Source organism: Sardina pilchardus, chromosome 24 (genome assembly GCF_963854185.1).
Source record: "Sardina pilchardus chromosome 24, fSarPil1.1, whole genome shotgun sequence".
Classification (NCBI taxonomy): domain Eukaryota; kingdom Metazoa; phylum Chordata; class Actinopteri; order Clupeiformes; family Clupeidae; genus Sardina; species Sardina pilchardus.
This window is the reverse complement of record NC_085017.1, coordinates 10,997,443-11,015,134: the sequence shown is the minus strand read 5'-3', so window position 1 is coordinate 11,015,134 and position 17,692 is coordinate 10,997,443. Positions and strand designations below refer to the sequence as shown.

General features: G+C 38.0%; 2 protein-coding genes across 4 annotated transcripts; both read right to left on the bottom strand.

Annotated features, from left to right (window-relative positions):
• Window positions 1-1,012: 1,012 nt before the first annotated feature.
• On the bottom strand, window positions 1,013-6,912 carry LOC134072631 (class I histocompatibility antigen, F10 alpha chain-like). Its single transcript, XM_062529417.1, has 7 exons — window positions 6,753-6,912; window positions 4,373-4,669; window positions 3,980-4,279; window positions 3,595-3,879; window positions 3,057-3,194; window positions 2,621-2,652; window positions 1,013-2,307 (listed from the first exon to the last, which is right to left on the bottom strand). The coding sequence occupies exons 1-6, from the start codon at window positions 6,805-6,807 to the stop codon at window positions 2,621-2,623; spliced, it is 1,107 nt and encodes a 368-aa protein (XP_062385401.1). The 5' UTR covers window positions 6,808-6,912; the 3' UTR covers window positions 1,013-2,307.
• A 1,088-nt stretch (window positions 6,913-8,000) lies between these two features.
• LOC134072796 (class I histocompatibility antigen, F10 alpha chain-like) lies at window positions 8,001-17,432 on the bottom strand. 3 transcript variants are annotated; one of them, XM_062529647.1, is made up of 15 exons: window positions 17,245-17,432; window positions 15,352-15,642; window positions 14,959-15,258; window positions 14,578-14,859; window positions 14,223-14,342; window positions 14,059-14,091; window positions 13,246-13,326; window positions 13,070-13,135; window positions 12,383-12,409; window positions 12,225-12,293; window positions 11,683-11,697; window positions 11,522-11,590; window positions 10,774-10,797; window positions 10,632-10,691; window positions 8,001-9,847 (listed from the first exon to the last, which is right to left on the bottom strand). In XM_062529647.1, exons 1-14 carry the CDS (start codon window positions 17,297-17,299, stop codon window positions 10,639-10,641), a joined length of 1,485 nt encoding a protein of 494 aa, XP_062385631.1. In that variant the 5' UTR covers window positions 17,300-17,432; the 3' UTR covers window positions 8,001-9,847; window positions 10,632-10,638. The 3 variants fall into 3 exon arrangements, with proteins under 3 accessions (XP_062385631.1, XP_062385632.1, XP_062385633.1); XM_062529648.1 differs by having other exon boundaries at window positions 13,082-13,135; XM_062529649.1 differs by lacking the exon at window positions 10,774-10,797.
• Window positions 17,433-17,692: the final 260 nt, after the last annotated feature.

The following is a 17,692-nucleotide window of genomic DNA, read 5'->3' as shown; positions in this document are numbered from 1 at the left end:
GTTAAATCCATTTTAGAAGAGTGGTCTTTATTTTATTTTTTTAATGTATGCGCCACTGTTGTGTCTGGTGTAGCTACTTCCATTGGTTATAGCGATTATTATGCTGCAGAATACGCTTCGCGAATTAAACGTTACGCATCTGGCGTAGCTCCCCTGTGAGTAAAAATACTCTTTAAATCTAAGTAAAAGCACACTTTAAGTCTAAGTTCCAGTAAAAATACAGTCACAGTTATCTATTATTGCAGCAGTACAATACAGGGTTATCTGTTATTGCAGCAGTTGCAAATGTTCACAGTTCAATTTCTCTGTCTCCTTCTACAACAACAATGATTATGATTTGAAATGAATTGCAAGTTTGATTATCTTGAACAAAAAAGTGAACGAATAAACAGCATGACAAAACTACTCAAAACAATTTTGGCATATGACTGTTCAAAATGATAGGCTATAGCCTACATTCTTAAGTTAAAAGGGTGCACTCCAAATTACTGTTTAGGTGTAGCCTAGGTGGTCATAAATAAAACTGGCATCAACGCATCAGCCTATTGTCATTAGCTTTCTGACTGCTGCTCATAAAAAGAAACTTCAATTCCATATACAACACTGCAACCAAAGTATCATTTGACGCTCAGATTTCGCTTGTGTAACAAAAACAATTCTCCATTACACCATTATAATATTCGGGATGGAGAGTCGCGGGCCAAAAGTAAATGTTCATGTTGTTGACCATTAAAATGAAATGTATTGCATGTATTTGTATGTATGTATTTGTGCAGGCTGGTTGCTGGTTATTAGCACACGCAAGCATTACAGCTTGATAATGTTAAAGCTCACACGCTGTTTAAAGCCATAGGCTATAGTCTACTCAACGGTAAACTAGGTAGATAAGTGAGCGTACCATAACATTCATTCTTGCAGGCGGCACGCCCCTGAGCTTCTTCTCAGCCATCCTCACTCTTGTCATCAACATCACGAATGGATATGCGCTGACAGAATCTCAATAGCGCCCCCCCCCCCCCCCCCCAACGCCCCTTCTAAAACAATGTTAAACGGTGATTAGATAAAAAAAGGGACCAGTGATGAAACTTCAATTACATTTACGACACTGTATCCAAAGTATCATTTTTTGACACTCAGATTTCGAGAAAGCTTGTGTAACAAAAACAGTTCTCCATTACACCACTGAAATGATAATTTGTACCGTCTACCTTTTTCCCATACTACATCTACTCCATTCTCTTCATCTGTTTTACTACCCAATCTTATATCAATATCTGTTGCTTTAAAATGTGCCATGTCTATCCTCTTCCTTTGGTGCACATAAAGTAGAGGTGTCATCCGATTACTAACATTTTCAGATTGACCACCAATACCATATACTGTGTATATATATCACTTATGTTTAATCTATTTAATTTATACTGAGCACAAAATACACTATGTAACCTCTTTCCTCAAGAGTAACTATTTTTGTAAATATGTAAGTACAACGCTCAAATTATGTAATTGAAAGTTAAATAGGGAAAATGTCACACATATTAAACATCTTAAAAGTTATATACAGGCACCAACAGTAACAGTGCAGTGAAATGACAAATATGGTTATGATTTAGCAGGGGCTTTTGTCCAAACCGACTTACAAATAAAAACAATACAATAGTTAAAAACAGTAACAGTTTTTAAAATGTTGATAAAATGACACTAAAGGGACACTTCACCGATTAGCATTAAGCTTTGTATCTTTAGAAAACCAGTCATGTTTTTGAATGGTCCTGCATCATTCCCTCAATTTGCCTTGAGATGGGAGTCAATGTTGGACTTCCTACTTTCAATGATGTAAAAATCATAATTTTACATCACTGAAAGCAGGAAGTCCTATTCATGGGTTTCATTGAAATCCGTATTTCTCCCATCTCAAGGCAAACTGAGGGAATGATGCACGACCATTCAAAAACATGACTGGTTTTCTAAAGATACAAAGCTTTATGCTAATCAGTGAAGTGTCCCTTAAGGAAAATAGCAATAATAAGCAAGAATATCAATGCAATATCAATGATCAATAGCCTAATGAAAATAAACAAGAAATAACTTAAAGGAAAAGTAAAAAAAAGAAAACATTTTGTAACTTGCGATCATTCAAGAACTTTTTGGACAATAGCTTAAGGGGAGCATTCTTCATTTTCATCCTTGAAATAGAAAGACCGCTTTTATTTTCAATCACACCGATGTGTATCATAGTGGGAGGTGAGAGCTGTTCATAGACTTGCCATTCACTGACCTTCGGACAGCCTTCTCACTGGACACCCCCTATCAGAATCACAGTTGTTATTATGGTGGATGAGAGAAAACCAGAAAAGTTTAATTACACTATAATACTGTTTAATGAACAGCTAATAGTTTTGTGAAGAGGATGTGTTTGAATGTCACAAATGATTTTACTCTTCAATATGTACAACAGATCAACCATAGAGATCTAATCAAATCCATTTGTATCTTGTATGATGGACCATTTAATTAGTAAAATTACCATAACATAGTGTGATGTAACATAACGTAACATAGCCTAACATAAGTAAAAGTAATGAAAATCAAAAGACTTTTTAGAACCAAATTGTATTACCTAGTGAAGTCCATTTTGTACTTTTAGATAGCCTGGGAAATAAGAGCATTTCACATATGGTGATATTGTCATAGCACAGACACATCAATCACTATATCAGAAGGCGCTCTAGAAACACACACACACACACACACACACACACACACACACACACACACACACACACACACACACACACACACACACACACACACACACACACACACACACACACACACACACACACACACACACACACACACAAGAGCAGAGTTCAATAACCTCTCCACTACTGGAAATATCATGCCAAATTCTGTAGTCGTCCTTTTACTTGTCTCTAGATGTGTGTATTTAACACTGACTATTTACAATTGCATTTGAAACCACCGCCTTTATACACTGGGAGAGAATGGGCACAGAGGAGTGCATCATACAGGTTCAGTTATAGAGAACTTACCAAATAGGCCTTTTCTATAAGCGAAGAACCCGCAGATCCCCAGTGGTATCATTAAGATCAGTGTCACCAGCACTCCCACTGCTGCTCCACTCATGAATGAGCCGTTATTGTCAGAGTTGTCAGGACAAAGTACTCCATCTGTAACCACAGAGGTAAATGTGCTTACATAGAACAATATTGCTGCTCAAACACCCCTGGTTAAAGGGGTTAAATTACTGGTTAAAAAATGCTATTGGGGAAGCGTTTATCTCACTACCCTTAGCTAATCCACTGTTTGCGATTTGGGGCTATAGCATATACTGGTGCAAGCTCTGTAGTGCTTGAGCAACGAAAAATACCGTGGCTTACTTGATGTGTTTTCATGCAGAAAAAGAGCTTAAGGTACATTTTCACACTTTAATATAAAATATCTAAATATAACATTGTACTGTATATAATTATATAGCCTATAATTTATATATATGTCAAATCACACACACGTCAAAATGACTATTGAGCAAATAAACAGTAAAGATTAAATAAAACAATGCAAGCTTACCCTTAGTCCAAACTTTCACAATTTGTTTGTTCGGCAGGGTTCTGTGCTCCACCACACATTCGTAATCATTCATCTCTGACCTTTGGGCCTGAATCATTATTTTGACCTGATAGGTTCCATCGCCATTGGGCATGACATCATTCATGTTACCTTCCTTGACACTTTTTTTTGCTTTCAGAATGGTGACACGAATGTCTTTGGGATAGAAACGTGTGGCCATGCAATTCAAATTGAGTGTATCTGGAGATTTGTATTCTTTAGCAAAAAGATGGACATCTGGTGGAGCTAATAAGCCAAGAAAAAAATACAAATACATTTTATTTATGTTTAATTTAGTAAAATGCCACAAGAGAAAAGTGTTTGATTCCATGTTAACAGAACTCACAGTCATTTGCCTTGTCTTTGATGTCAGTCTCCCCATATTCACTGAAAGTTTTCAACCAGTCCACACACTCCTTCTCCAGGTAGCCCTTGGTGTACTGATTGAGGATGGGAACCCCATCCCACTTTTTTTTTGTGGGTATAGCTTCATCAACTGGGGCAACCCACTGCATTGATGCATCATCAAAGGAAAGGAAATCATCGGAATCGTAGCTGTATGCATCAACACCACGAACAAACTTGAAAGAACCGTCTGCCATTTTGTCAGCCACACACCCATGTCTCCACATGAGGACATGCACATCTGAGGAAAGTATAACAACAGGTCAGTATAAGCACTAATGAAATTGTGTCTGTTGCTGACATAATTATGCAGTCAGGATGTGTTGGGACTCACCAGAGTTATTCTGTCTCATGCGTTCCATCAGAATGTTCACATTGACTTTGAACCATTGCTCTTTGCTTTTACGTGACTGGGTGCCCTTTTCCCAGTAGTCCGCTGGAAGCCTTTCTTTCATCCATTTTTGTTCAGGAATCTTAACTTTTTTCTCACTGTTATAGTAATCAATCTTCCTGTCGTCCAGTAGGCCCATGGCAGTAAATTCAAAAACACCTGGTGCAGAGACAGCCTTTGACAGGGCTGTGTACACGTAGAACAGCGAGTGCCGATCTACCTGTAGGTCACTTTGTTCAGCTTTTCAGGAAAAATAGATTAGAATAACATCAGTGTACAGTGAGGAAAGGTCTTTAAATAATGGAAAACAGTATAATAATTGCACATAACACATCAGCACACACAACAATAGCCTAGTGCTGGCCTTTAGGAGTTGGGAACTTTAGGTGACTCCATGTGGCTTGTGAAGAAATTTGAGCTTGAAATTTTCCATCATGGTAAATAAGCGGCTACTGTTACACTTTTTCTGCCACTTTTTATTCTGCCAATCACACACCTCATACTGGATCACAGTACAAATCCTCAGTACATTCATGCGCATCTTTATCTTAGTATTTAGTATTTTGCTGTTGTTATTAGTCACGTTGATTTGTTGATTTGCTTTTGCTGTTGATCATCCTGTTTACATTGTAGTGTATGTTGTGTGTGGTGTCTTAAGCTGCTGGGACCTTGAATTTCCCCTTGGCCTTGGGGATCAATTAAGTATCTATCTATCTATCTATCTATCTATTTATCTATCTATCTTTCTAATCTGGATTTTTTACTTTACCGGCTCTAGATTATAAAGACAATCAAGATGTGTTGGAAAATGTGAAAAAGAATTTCCCAAGGGGACAACAAATAAACTAACTAACTAACTTTTTTCCGTGGGTTGCACTGGTGTGCCTAACTTTTTCTTTAGGTGCACCAGTACAAAATTTAGGAGCATCCACATTTTTCATTGTGTTGCCTTTAATGCCAAAAGGTCACCTTTTTAATCGCTCTCCTTTCACAAAATGTGAATTATTACAGGTGCACAGATATATATATATATATTCTACAGGAGGGAGGTGGAAAACATAGTGGAATTGTGCAAAAATAACGGTCTGGTTCTCAACAAAAGAAAATAAATTATTCTGGACTTCAGGAGGCATTGGAAAGATGGTCACCGTCCCATCAGCATCAATGGTGAGGTTGGTGGAGGTGGTTCAGACCTCAGACCTGGGAGTTCACTTCAGCTGTGACCTGACATGGTCTACCAACACCAAAGCCATGGCAAAGAAGGGCACCAGCGGATGAACCATTGAGTCTATCATCACAGACTGTATACCTGGTATTCTGGCTGCAACATTTACAACATGGAAGGCCCCGCAACGTATCATCACTACAGCACAGAAAATCATCGGTCACTAATCACTAAAAAAAAAGGCTCAGTATCAAGTAATTACGTAAAAGTTTCTTGTTATAACAAGATCTTTTTCACAATTTTCATATTTATCACGTTATTACATGAAATTATCACGTTATTTTAATCTAAAGAAACTAAACGAAACCAGGCCAAAAGACCCCATGGCTGAGGCTGAATGAGAACAGGCTGTCTATGAACTTGCACCCTGCTGCTATTGCAGTGCTTCTTGATGAGCGTTTGTTTTTGTGCATGTGTGTACAGTAGCCTACGTGTGTGTGTGGTCACCGTCTCTGATCATGGCCCTCCCCAAACACACTTTTTGTCACATGCAAAATACATTATTCTCATGGATTGGTAAATAGGCCTATTGGACTGAAGCAGAAAAAATCAAGGTTGCATCAGACACATGATTGTTTTTTATTATTATTATTATTATTATTATTTTTATTATTATTAGGCCTACTATTAGCATGATTAAAATAATAGGCTAATGCAATATACAATCAAATAAAATATATTAATTGTTGCTGTTTTGTTCTACTTTTATCTATTGTTTTCAGTTTTCTGTTTTCACAAGTATTTACTTATTTGGCTTACGCCCAACCCTAACCACCTAAAATGCAAAACACAATATGAAGAAAAAGTTTTGTTCGTGAGAAATTGGCGGCTGAAACGAGGATAATTCGTTCGTGGACCTTTGAACACAATTAAACCTTACATAATGGACGTTTTCAAGCAGTGACCAATTTAGACTAGGTTATCAAAACATCAGTAGTCTTCCAAAAAAAGTGAATGTGTTGTTTCTTATTGAACCTAATATTATGATCAAGTTAACACTGCGAGACATTTGTCAAAGTTTCACTTTCACTTTCACCACTGGGCTGATGATAGCAATTTTTAAAAAATAGGTTTAGGCTATGGCAGCCTAGATCTTACCCAGACATATCGGTAGAATGGCGCAGACCATCAATAATTTCACGAAACCCTTCATGATTCAGGTATCCGTTGTGGGCGAATTAAAGGCTAGTTTAATTTGCTCATCGACCATATAGTTCGAATTCCGTCTTTGACTCCAGCTACAGGAAACTGAGCGTTGACTAGAGAAACGCGGACTTTGTCTCATGCATTCAGCCAATGGTACATCAAAATCCACCCACAACGGATACCATCAGTTGTTGTTAGGTAGAACCAAGTTAACGAGGTTAGTCAGGGGGCCTATGTGGTTTCCGTGGGACTGAAATGTTAATTTTTGGAGAGTGGTTGGACTGTCTTCAGCGGTCATTGAACATGAAGAAAAAATAGGCCTATGTCTCCTTTTTACCTGTTTTAACCCAAATCAATTCTGCTACTGTATTTAAGCAATTAGTGTCGCATCTCTGCTCATCAAATTGCAACTGTTCTTAGTTTATTTACATATTGTATTTTATATATTTGTTTTATTCATTTTATAAATATATATATTTGAAATTATATTTTTTACATTTTAAATGTGCTTATATGTCCCTTCCATTGTTTTTTTTGTTTTTTTTTAATTAATGCACAACGTTTTCATGTAAACTCGTCGTCATTGTAAATGAGGGAAACCTCAATGCCCTATAAATAAAGGTTTGACATGAAAAGCATCTGTTTTGACATGAAATGGAATGCACAGGTGTTACTAATGACAACGTTGTATAAAAATGTAATGCAAGCAGAGAGGCAGGTTTAAAGACTGAAAATATGGTAAGACATTTATTATTAGTTAACAATGTTAGAACTACAAGCTGGGAGGCCAGCATAGCTCACCACTTATGGCAGTGGCCAACTGAACCTCCAGAGTCGCATCTTCCCTCTGCGTAGTCCTTCCTCTTTGATTGTGCCAAGAGGAAAGGACTCATCATTAAATTATTAATTGTCCTCATGTGGATCTCATGAGCGTCGAAGTAACATTGGGTCATGTGAGCATTTGATTGACAAAGGTACGACCAGTTGGTTGACAAAGGTTTTGGAGTGATTAGGCTGGGGTCATGATTACTAAAATAAATGTTGAAGATTTCCACTAGGCCTACAACAACACTTAAAGAGGACATAACGGATAAATTGACTATTGTACTCTGTTCTTTGATGTTAAAATATACTGTATTCAACTTTGATTTGAATACTCAATTGCAATTGTACAATGAAATCAGATGTACAGTATTTATTGTATTATCAATGTATTTATTAAAGATGATAAAGAAATGACAATACATTGTATGACAAGATGGTTACATACAGTAAAATAAGAATAGTGAGAAGGGATGAAACTGAATATGTAGGCCTTGCATAAGTGGGTAAAATGTAACCTAGGGTCTTTTTGTCACAAGTCAAACATTCCTTTACAAGTGATTTGTCCAAAATAAAACCTTTCTTTATACTAAACTTTCTGTGCACAAACAATGTTCTCCATCTCCATGCTCGAGTTCATGTATAGAGACCCTGGTGATACTTCAAAGTTTCATGTAGCGTTTTTTAAAAAGCAAGTTTGATGGCATCATGCATCAAAATAGTAGTGGCCCCCAAGTGGCCATTTGACCTCAAAACTGACATTTAAAAGTGGCGCTTCTGACATAATTATGAAAGTTTGACTCTGGTACTTTCATAAAAAAAAACACCCTAAGTTGCATTATGGCGAGAGTAACGCTTTCAATCTTTCCGAGCTAAAATCCCTTACCGAAAAGTGCTAGTTTGATAGCAGCTTCATATTAGCGCCCCAGTGTGTTGACAAATACTGTAGCCTACGTCACCAACAGACACTTTCCTCAATCCAGCATTTGAAAAAATAACAAAACATTTTTTTTTTTTTTTTTTTTAAACAATTGCTACACTAAAATCAAAAGTATCCCACAGTTAGTGAAACCTACCCAGATTTGCACAACTATATAAGCTATGCTTGTGCAAATTTTCAATTGGCCTCCATAGAGCTAAACAGTCCCGTCCACTGCCGATTCCTGAGGTAAGAATTTCATAAAAGTTCTCCATTGACAACTGGAATATAAGCCATTAAATTGTATCCGTCCATGATAGACTTAAAGCTTAACATGACAAAGTGATTGTACATGCTCATGTACTGTAATTCTATATTGTTTTTGACCTCCATTCAAATTCAGTTCTGAACTTTGCACAAGCCTGCTATAAGCACATTATCTGCATCACACTTGTCAAACATGTCTCCACTTAAGACACAGAAAACTTAGAGTGTCTCCTCTTTTCAATTTCAAGGCACTACCTTACCTTAAAATACACACCCATGACCCAATTATTTAACCATAACTAATGGGTGTGAAGACACTTAAGGCGAGACACTACAGGCGAATAGGGTAACACTTTCAACAGCAGATATCATTAAGAAACTTCCAGTAGATTACTTACATTAATAGAGTTTGGTGTATCTAAGTGCTTTAGAAGTGATTTCATGTTCAGAGTGGGAAAAGAAACTCTGCCAAAGAGATTCTGTCTGGGAAAAACAGATCTTTCCAACGGTATCACATATGATATGCTTCAGATCGCAGTCGCGGTAGTGCATGAAATGTTAGAACTTTTAGTGAATTTTGAAGAAATGTATAGACGTGAGTACACAAAATATAATGAGATAAACACCTAAATGTGTAAATCAGACTTTGTTGTTGGAGTAGTGTGAAAGAATATATTAGCAAACTAGCCCAACATCTCGAAATTAGCCAGTGCATGGAAACGGTTTTCACCTGCCGACTCGACTTAACTCAACAGTCAGTCCTAAACACTGGACAATAGAAATGGATGGCAATGTACAGAGAGGTTGAGGAGTAATCTTAACAACTTAATCATCTTTTGCATACCATCATAAACAAATTACTAATCCAAACCACATGCTACCCAGCACCTGCACCAACAGTAACAATACAGTAAAATGACTAGTAAAAATATAGTAACTTCAAGGAAAAGTTACTAAAATCCCCCCCCCAAAATCAAACACTTTTTTGTAACTTGATCGTTCTGGACAATAGCTGGTAGGGGCATTCTTGAGCTTCATCCTAAAAATAGAAAGAAAGAATACAAAGTTTTTATTTGAAAGTTTTTGTCCAATGCTTACACACTAAATTCGAATTGATAAAACCCACACACATACCTGAAAACACTTAGAGAAAACTGAACACCAATCAGTCTGAGGCTTAGCACTACAAATATACTTCAGGTAAGTTACTGTGTACCTGTTCAAGAGTGTACTTTCACATTGAGTATGAGTGTGCAGTTTTGTATTTGCCCCTTTTCTCCGGATGCAATGCAGAAATTCTACTCTTGAGTTTCACAAAAGGCTGAGTCTCAGAAAATGGCAATAAAAACAGGATGTTGCTAAGTAATTCATGCATGCATGGTTTTCTTGCAATAATACAATTTTTAGAAATGATTGTCGAGTATTGATTGCAGTGTTTCATTTTGCCATAGAAGTGAGTTGTTTATCTCAAAGAGCTATGTCTTAGTTGGCTGTGTGTAGAGTTTTGAATTTTGAAAAACGTGTGTAAGCAATAGGCAAAAATTGTAAATCACACAGACACATGTCTCCCGATGAGAGGTGAGAGTTATTTACACTCATCATTCACTGAGGTTCAGACAGGCTTCTCACATGGACATCTTTTATCAGGATGACGTTATTGTGGTAGATGTGAGAAACACAGGAGAGTTTCACTACACTATAATACTGTTTAATGAACAGCTCATTTTTATGAAGTGGTGATGTGTTTGTATGTTGCTAATTATTTTACTGTATGTACAACAGAGCAGCCATGGAGATCTAATCAAATCTGCAAAAATGTTTACCGTTGTTTCATGTTTCAGCGATGTTGATGGATTGTTCTACACGTGCAGAACTTCCTATACCTGAAACAACAGACGCAAGATGATAACTTTGTTAAGGTTCTGAAGTGCTGTAAGGTGTAATGTTACCAAAACGTCATCTTACCAGAATCAATGCTGACTGTCTTCCCTGCAACATGAAAGCAAGAGTTGAATGAAAACCTAAACAAATGTAATGATACAATGGACAACTGATGCCTTAAAGCAGTGGTTCCCAACCTGGGGTCCGGGGACCTCAAAAGGGGTGCCAGAGATTGCATGGGGTCCGCACAATGTTGCCTTGGCTTAGGTTGTGAGTTTACCAAAATAATATTTGGACAAATTTAATGTATAAAATCCCATCGACACACCCAGTTGGATAATAAAAACTCTGTATAATCCAAATTAAATCATATGTTTGTTCCATATTTAAATTAATTTAGCTATTTATTACCTCTGACCTCTGAACTTGCGTAAGCAACCTTCAGGTCGGGTTAGGCAAGGCATTGGTAATTGACCCCGATTGTTGAATAAAACAATGTCTTGTGTGTGTATGCGGGTAGGAGTTTGAGAAGGGGACCCTGGCTTGTCTTAGACACAGACAAGGGGGCCTTCAAGGAAAAAGGTTGGGAAACACTGCCTTAAAGAATGCATGCATAACAGAATTCATGAATGGTCATAACTACATTCCATGAGGTTTCGTTTTGTGTTTGTAAGAGAACACAGTAGAACTCCTGACAATGGTGAAAAGTCAGGCATTTCTACAGCAGGTGGCTCATGGATAACATTTTAAAGCTCCTCAAATGTGTACAAATTATTTTACCCTTTGTATAATAGAGCAGCCACAGAGATCTCTAATCTGTAAAAATGTCTACCTTGTTTGGAAACATTTTCATTGCTGCTGTTGGATGATCCGTCAGATGAACCACTACTACTTCCTTGACCTGAAACAACAAGCAGAAGATAGTAACGTTGTGGCATACATGTACATTTTGAAAGTGCTAAAAGGTGAAATGTTACCAAAACGTCATCTTACAAGAATCCGCATTGGCTGCAACATGAAAAAGAGAACACAGTACAGTACATCATTAGAAGGTGCACATAACCAAAAGTAATACGATTTATTAAAACCAATGTTTGACAAAATGTACGTCTTCTGACCTATTCAATAACAATGAATAATCAATAAGGGAAATGTATTCCTGGAACCATATTAAAAGAATCTTAAGGCTAAAAGTAGCTTCTAACCAGAGAATTTAGGAGAAACTCCTATAAATAATTAGCCTGGAAAAATCCAGACTCATTCACAAAGTGAATGCAGTCTGGTGATTCATGATAAGTTTTTGTTTCTAACACTTGCACTGTTACGGGCACTAACTTTGAAAACATTGGTCCAGCCTTACCAATCATATTGATCAGAGATTCCTATCGTTGCTTCCTACTTCGCCTAAACTGTCCAAACTGACAATAAACACCATCAACAGTATTTAACAATATTTTAACGCTCCTGAAATGTGTACAAATGATTTTACTCTTTGTACAATAGAGCTGTCACATCAAATCTGTAAAAATGTCTACCTTGTTTGGAAACATTTTCATTGCTGCTGTTGGATGATCCGTCAGATGAACCACTACTACTTCCTTTACCTGAAACAACAGGTAAAAAATGTTAACGGTGTTGTAGCATAGATTCTGAAAGTGCTAAAAAATTCAACATTCCCAAAAAGTCATCTTACCAGAATCCGCATTGTCGCCTCCCTTCACTGCAACATGAAAAAGAGAAATGAGTGAAAAACAAAACATAACCAAATGTAATAACTGTAAGGATGGGTTAGGCACGTGGTTGGAAAAGGCTTCAGTGAGGTCATGAAAAACAAACAAACAAACAAAAAAAAACATCTGCTCTACCTAGCTTGAGTTACTGCAGCTAACAGCTAAAGCTGACAGGCAGCTACGGTGCTACACTCTGGGTGCATGTTCATGAGGTCAATTTGGACCTGAATTAGCCCTTTGGCTCTTGAGAAGTTGTGTTGGGAGAGCATCTATGGGGCAGTGAGAGCCACGTGTAAGTGACCTCTCACTGGTGCTCTGCCAAGCTGACACACATCGCATTCACACACAGTGTAAGTTCTACTTCCGCGTCTTTACACCACGTAAAGCCAGTGAGTAGGTTAGCGAGATGACACTTTGCATTCAGGTTATGTTGCAGACTGAGCTTCAGCTACAGTATATTATACCCTAACGTAACTTAGCCATAGTAGTTTGGAGGCTGCGGCCTCAGTCACTTCGTAACCACACTCACTACAACACATACTATCCACTGAATCTTTTGCAGTAATACTGTAACATAATATGTACAGTAGTAAAATAACATCACAGGAAGTAATGATAGTCAAAGAATTATTAGGACCAAACTGTCCTACCATGTCCATTACCCTGCAAAGGCCTTTCCACAGGAGGCGGTACTGATGCCATCACAGGTGGGGGGCCTGAGAAATTAGAGCATTTCACTTATGATATAACCATAGTTCACATACTGTATCAGAAGGGACACATAACATAACCAAAAGTAAAAATACTCAAGACGAAATTGTATTACCATGTCCATTATCCAACAATAGTGCTTCTGCTGCAGCTCCAGCTGCAGCTGCAGGTCTAGGTTCAGCTGGAGGTTGACGGCCTGAGAAATCAGAGCATTTCATTAATATTATCACAATACGTCATCAGATGATGTACATAACCAAAAGTAATGAGACGTATTAAAACCAACGCTTGACAAAATGTGCGACTTCTGACCTGTTCAATATTAAAGAATAATCAATAAGGGAAATGTATTCCAGGGATCATACTCCCAAAGAATCTTAAAGGAACACTTCACCGTTTTTTTCATATTAAACTACGTTATTCCCTTAACTAAGACGAGTTGATACATACCTCTCACGTTTCAATGCATGCACTCACTCGCTCTGGCGCGCAGCGCTACTTTGATAGCTCTTAGCTAGCCCAGTTCATTCATTAGGATCAAAACAGAGATGAAGTTAGAAGCGACCAAACACCTCCATGTATTCCCTATTACAATACAGTTACACGAGTAGTAACACGACCAAGTATGGTGAGACAAAATAAAACGTGGTGCATTTCTAAGCAGGTTAAGAGGGATAACTATATTGTGTGGCGGAATAACACTTGGGAGCACTTCGACTCGGTGCACCACGTTTTATTTTGTCTCACCATACTTGGTCGTGTGACTACTCGTGTAACTGTTTTGTAATAGGGAAAACATGGAGGTGTTTGGTCGTTCCTAAATTCATCTCTGTTTGGATCCTAACATCTCTGATGGCATACTATGGTAATTTTATGACTTTTTCCAATAAATATCTTACAAAGAGCACCTTTAATACTGAATACATACCGAGACGTAATTTGAGACGGCCATCTTCATACACTGGGAGATAATGGTAAAAGAGGATAAAATCATACAAATGTAGAGTGGATACTTAACAAAGTACAGTGTCCACTTTATGTTTGCAATTGAAAAACTACCATGAATCTGAGACTGAACCAATAATGGCTTACCAATAATGCCTTTGTAGAAAGCCAAGCCCCCCAAGATCCCCAGCAATATCAGCACTCCAACTATCGCTGCCACTATGCCTCCAGTCAAGAATGAAGGGGTATAGTCAAAATATTCTCCATCTGTAACAAAAAGTAGAAATGTGCTTACTTAGAACATTATTAACATATCAAAAGACTGTCAGAGCCGATACATTTGAATAATCCACTAGTGATATTGCTTGTTGACAGACATATTCGATATAAAATGCATTTCAATTCATTTATGGTAGAAATGGATGGTAGAAAACACAAACATGACAAAAGGGCCATTGATGAGATAAAAATGTAAAGATTAAACCAAAAAATACAATCTTACCCAATTCCCAAACTGTCTTAATTGGTCCCTCCAGGGTTCTGTGGTTCACCACACATCCATAATTGTTTATGTCTGACCTTTGGGCTGTCACACTCAGTTTGATCTGATGGGTTCCATCGCCATTAGGCAAGACATCCCTAATATGACCTCTCTTTACAGGCTCCTCTCCCTTCAGAATGGTGATGTCAATTTCTTTGGGGTAGAAACCTGTGGCCATGCAGGTCAAATGAAATGTATCTGGAGATCCGTTTCTTTTGGCAAAAAGACGAACCTCTGGTGGAGCTAATGAACCAAGATAAAATACAATATACATTTTACTTGTACTTATACATGTTTAATACCACTAGACAAAAATGTTGATCCCATGCTAAAAGAACTCACAATCTCCCATCATTTTTGCTACGGCCTTAACCCCATATTCACTGAAAGTTTTCAACCAGTCCACACACTCCTTCTCCAGGTACCCCTTGGTGTACTGATTGAGGATGGGAACCCCATCCCACTTCTGTTTTGTGGGTACAGCTTCAGTAACTGGGGCAACCCACTGCATCGATGCATCATCAAAGGAAAGGAAATCATGGGAATCATAGCTGTATGCATCAACACCACGAACAAACTTGAAAGAACCGTCTGTCATTTTGTCAGCTTCACATCCATGTTTCCACATAAGGACATGAACATCTGAGGAAAGGATAACAGCAGGTCAGAATACGCACTAATGAAGTTGTGTCTGTTGCTGACATAACTATGCAGTCAGGATGTTTTGGGACTCACCAGATTGATTCTGTCTCATGCGTTCCATCAGAATGTTCACATTGACTTTGAACCATTGCTCTTTGCTTTTACGTGACTGGGTGCCCTTTTCCCAGTAGTCCGCTGGAAGCTTTTCTCTCATCCAGTCCTGTTGAGGAACCTTGACTTGGTGTTTGCTGTCATAGTAATCAATCTTTCTCTCATCCAGTAGGCCCATGGCAGTGAATTCAAAGATGCCTGGTGCATTGACAGCCTTTGACAGGGCTGTGTACACATAGTACAGTGAGTGGCGTTCTGGGTCACCTTGTCCAGCTTTTCAGGAAAAATAGATTAGAAGAACAAAACAGAGCACATAATACATCATCATATAATAATAGTACAAAACACATCCGCACAAATGACAATAGCCTAGTATTGGGCTTCAGGAGTTGTGAACCTTTGGGTCCCCCTTTGACTGGATGTGGCTTGTGGAGAAATTTGAGCTGATATTTTCCATCATGGCAAATAAGCAACTTAAATAGGCGACTTGCACTATTGTATCAATCAAACATAAAAACGTCAACGGCGGCAATTACAGTATGTTTCTTTCACTGGACAATGTGGCCTGAAACAGGCTGCAGTCATGTCAATGCAGTAATGCCTTAATTTGCATAATTAATGAACACATTTCAAAAACTTGTAATAGGCTACATTTGTTTCACACTTGTGTTTGTAATCAACTGAAAAAGTTTCATGGTGATATATATATTTTAAAATATTACCCTGTTCCCCTGTGTATTGACTTTTGAGTGTAATTGACAGGTATGACGGGATGATGTACTGCCAGGTTTTGCAAGGACAATATCATGCAGGTAAAATTAAATAATTTAGTTCCAAAGCGAAGTATAGATTAAGGTCTGAAAATATTTGGTGTTTATATTTGGTATAGATTAAGGTCTGAAAATATTTGGTGTTTATATTTGGTGACCATACCTGCAACTTAAGACAGTGAACACAAACCATTCAGATGAGATGATGCAAATAAGCTTTCAAAGTAGGCCTACTGTATACAACTGCAGGCTATAAAATGTTAAATCAAATGTTGAGTAATGTGGTGAGGAAAGTACAGGGCCGTTAAATCCACATGGGACAGGACAGACATGCCTACACTACAATATCAGTGGACCACTAGTTTTTTCCACATGCCAAAGATATTCTGTCCCAAATTCATGGGCAGTAACCAGGTAGGCCAGTAGCTGCATCGTCATTGTCAAGGGTTATAAGTATTTAGTTGTGTTTATGATAGGCTACTATTGTAGAGTAAAGTGCCTGTTTTCGAAATTAACTGATGGTCAAATCAACCAAAAATCTCATGTTTGCACCTCCAAGTTGTCAGTAAGTTTGTATGAAAGAATGAAGCTTAGGCCTAGGCTACTCTCATCAGCCCTAGCAGGGAAAACAACAACGCGGCACCTTTTGAAAGAAAGAAAAGTGTTTGTATAGCCTACATTGTATGCATTTTTTTCTAATTTGTTGCTTTCAGTTTTCTGTTCTCACAAATGTTTACGTCTAAAGACATCATATCATTAGCCTAAGTAACCTAGCCCTAAGCAAAACCAACCACCTGCACATTTAGTTTGTGTCCGATTCCGATTAGGCTACTTCCTCATTTGGCTGTGGAAACGGGCATATTCGTTAGCGGACCTTGGAAAACAAACCTAACACGATGTAGACTTTGTATTTCAGTCTATGAGCAATTCAGAACATCGAAACAATCGATCATTTTACAAAATGTGTTAATGTGTCGTATTATTGAAGCTCCACTGTTATGACCAGTTAATAAAAACTGCGACACAATTAAGTTTCACTTTCAGTTTGCGGAACTGGGTTCACAACAGCTTACTTTATTTATTATAGTCTAACTGTGGTGCTTACCGAGACATATTGGTAGAATGGCACAGACCGTCAACAGTTCCACGAAACTCTTCATGACTCAGCCTAATCCATGCAAGGTAGGAGAACTTTGCGCATCGAAGTTACCATTCAGTCAGAATTCAGTAGCCTATGCCGTCCGTGACCAAACTGGGCGTCGACTGGAAAAAACATAGGGAAAAACCATGGGAAAAACGCGGACTGTCTCATGGATTGAGCAATGGTATCCTACATTTAAATCCACCCACAACGGTGTTATCAGTTGTTGTTAGGTAGAATAAAGTTGGCAAGGTTGGTATTTGCCTGACGCTTTACATTAGGTTTAAGGTGGCCACAGACAATGACCAGCAGTGAAAAGCTCAAAATGTAGGCTTATACCCTTGGGCCACTGGATACCAGGCCAGTCAATCTAGCTCAAAAAAGGGCCAAAACTTAAACTAATTGCAATAGT

Bases quoted from the DNA above. Each gene is read 5' to 3' on its own strand.
- LOC134072796 (XM_062529647.1), bottom strand. From the start codon at position 17,299: ATGAAGAGTTTCGTGGAACTGTTGACGGTCTGTGCCATTCTACCAATA. The intron at 14,092-14,222 runs GTAAGCCATTAT...ATTATCTCCCAG, and splicing joins TTTCTACAAAGGCATTATTG to TGTATGAAGATGGCCGTCTC. The intron at 12,294-12,382 runs GTAAGATGACTT...CTGTTGTTTCAG, and splicing joins AGGCGACAATGCGGATTCTG to GTAAAGGAAGTAGTAGTGGT.
- LOC134072631 (XM_062529417.1), bottom strand. From the start codon at position 6,807: ATGAAGGGTTTCGTGAAATTATTGATGGTCTGCGCCATTCTACCGATA. The intron at 4,280-4,372 runs GTGAGTCCCAAC...TACTTTCCTCAG, and splicing joins CATGAGACAGAATAACTCTG to ATGTGCATGTCCTCATGTGG. The intron at 2,653-3,056 runs GTAAGTTCTCTA...CTTATTTCCCAG, and splicing joins TTATAGAAAAGGCCTATTTG to GCTATCTAAAAGTACAAAAT.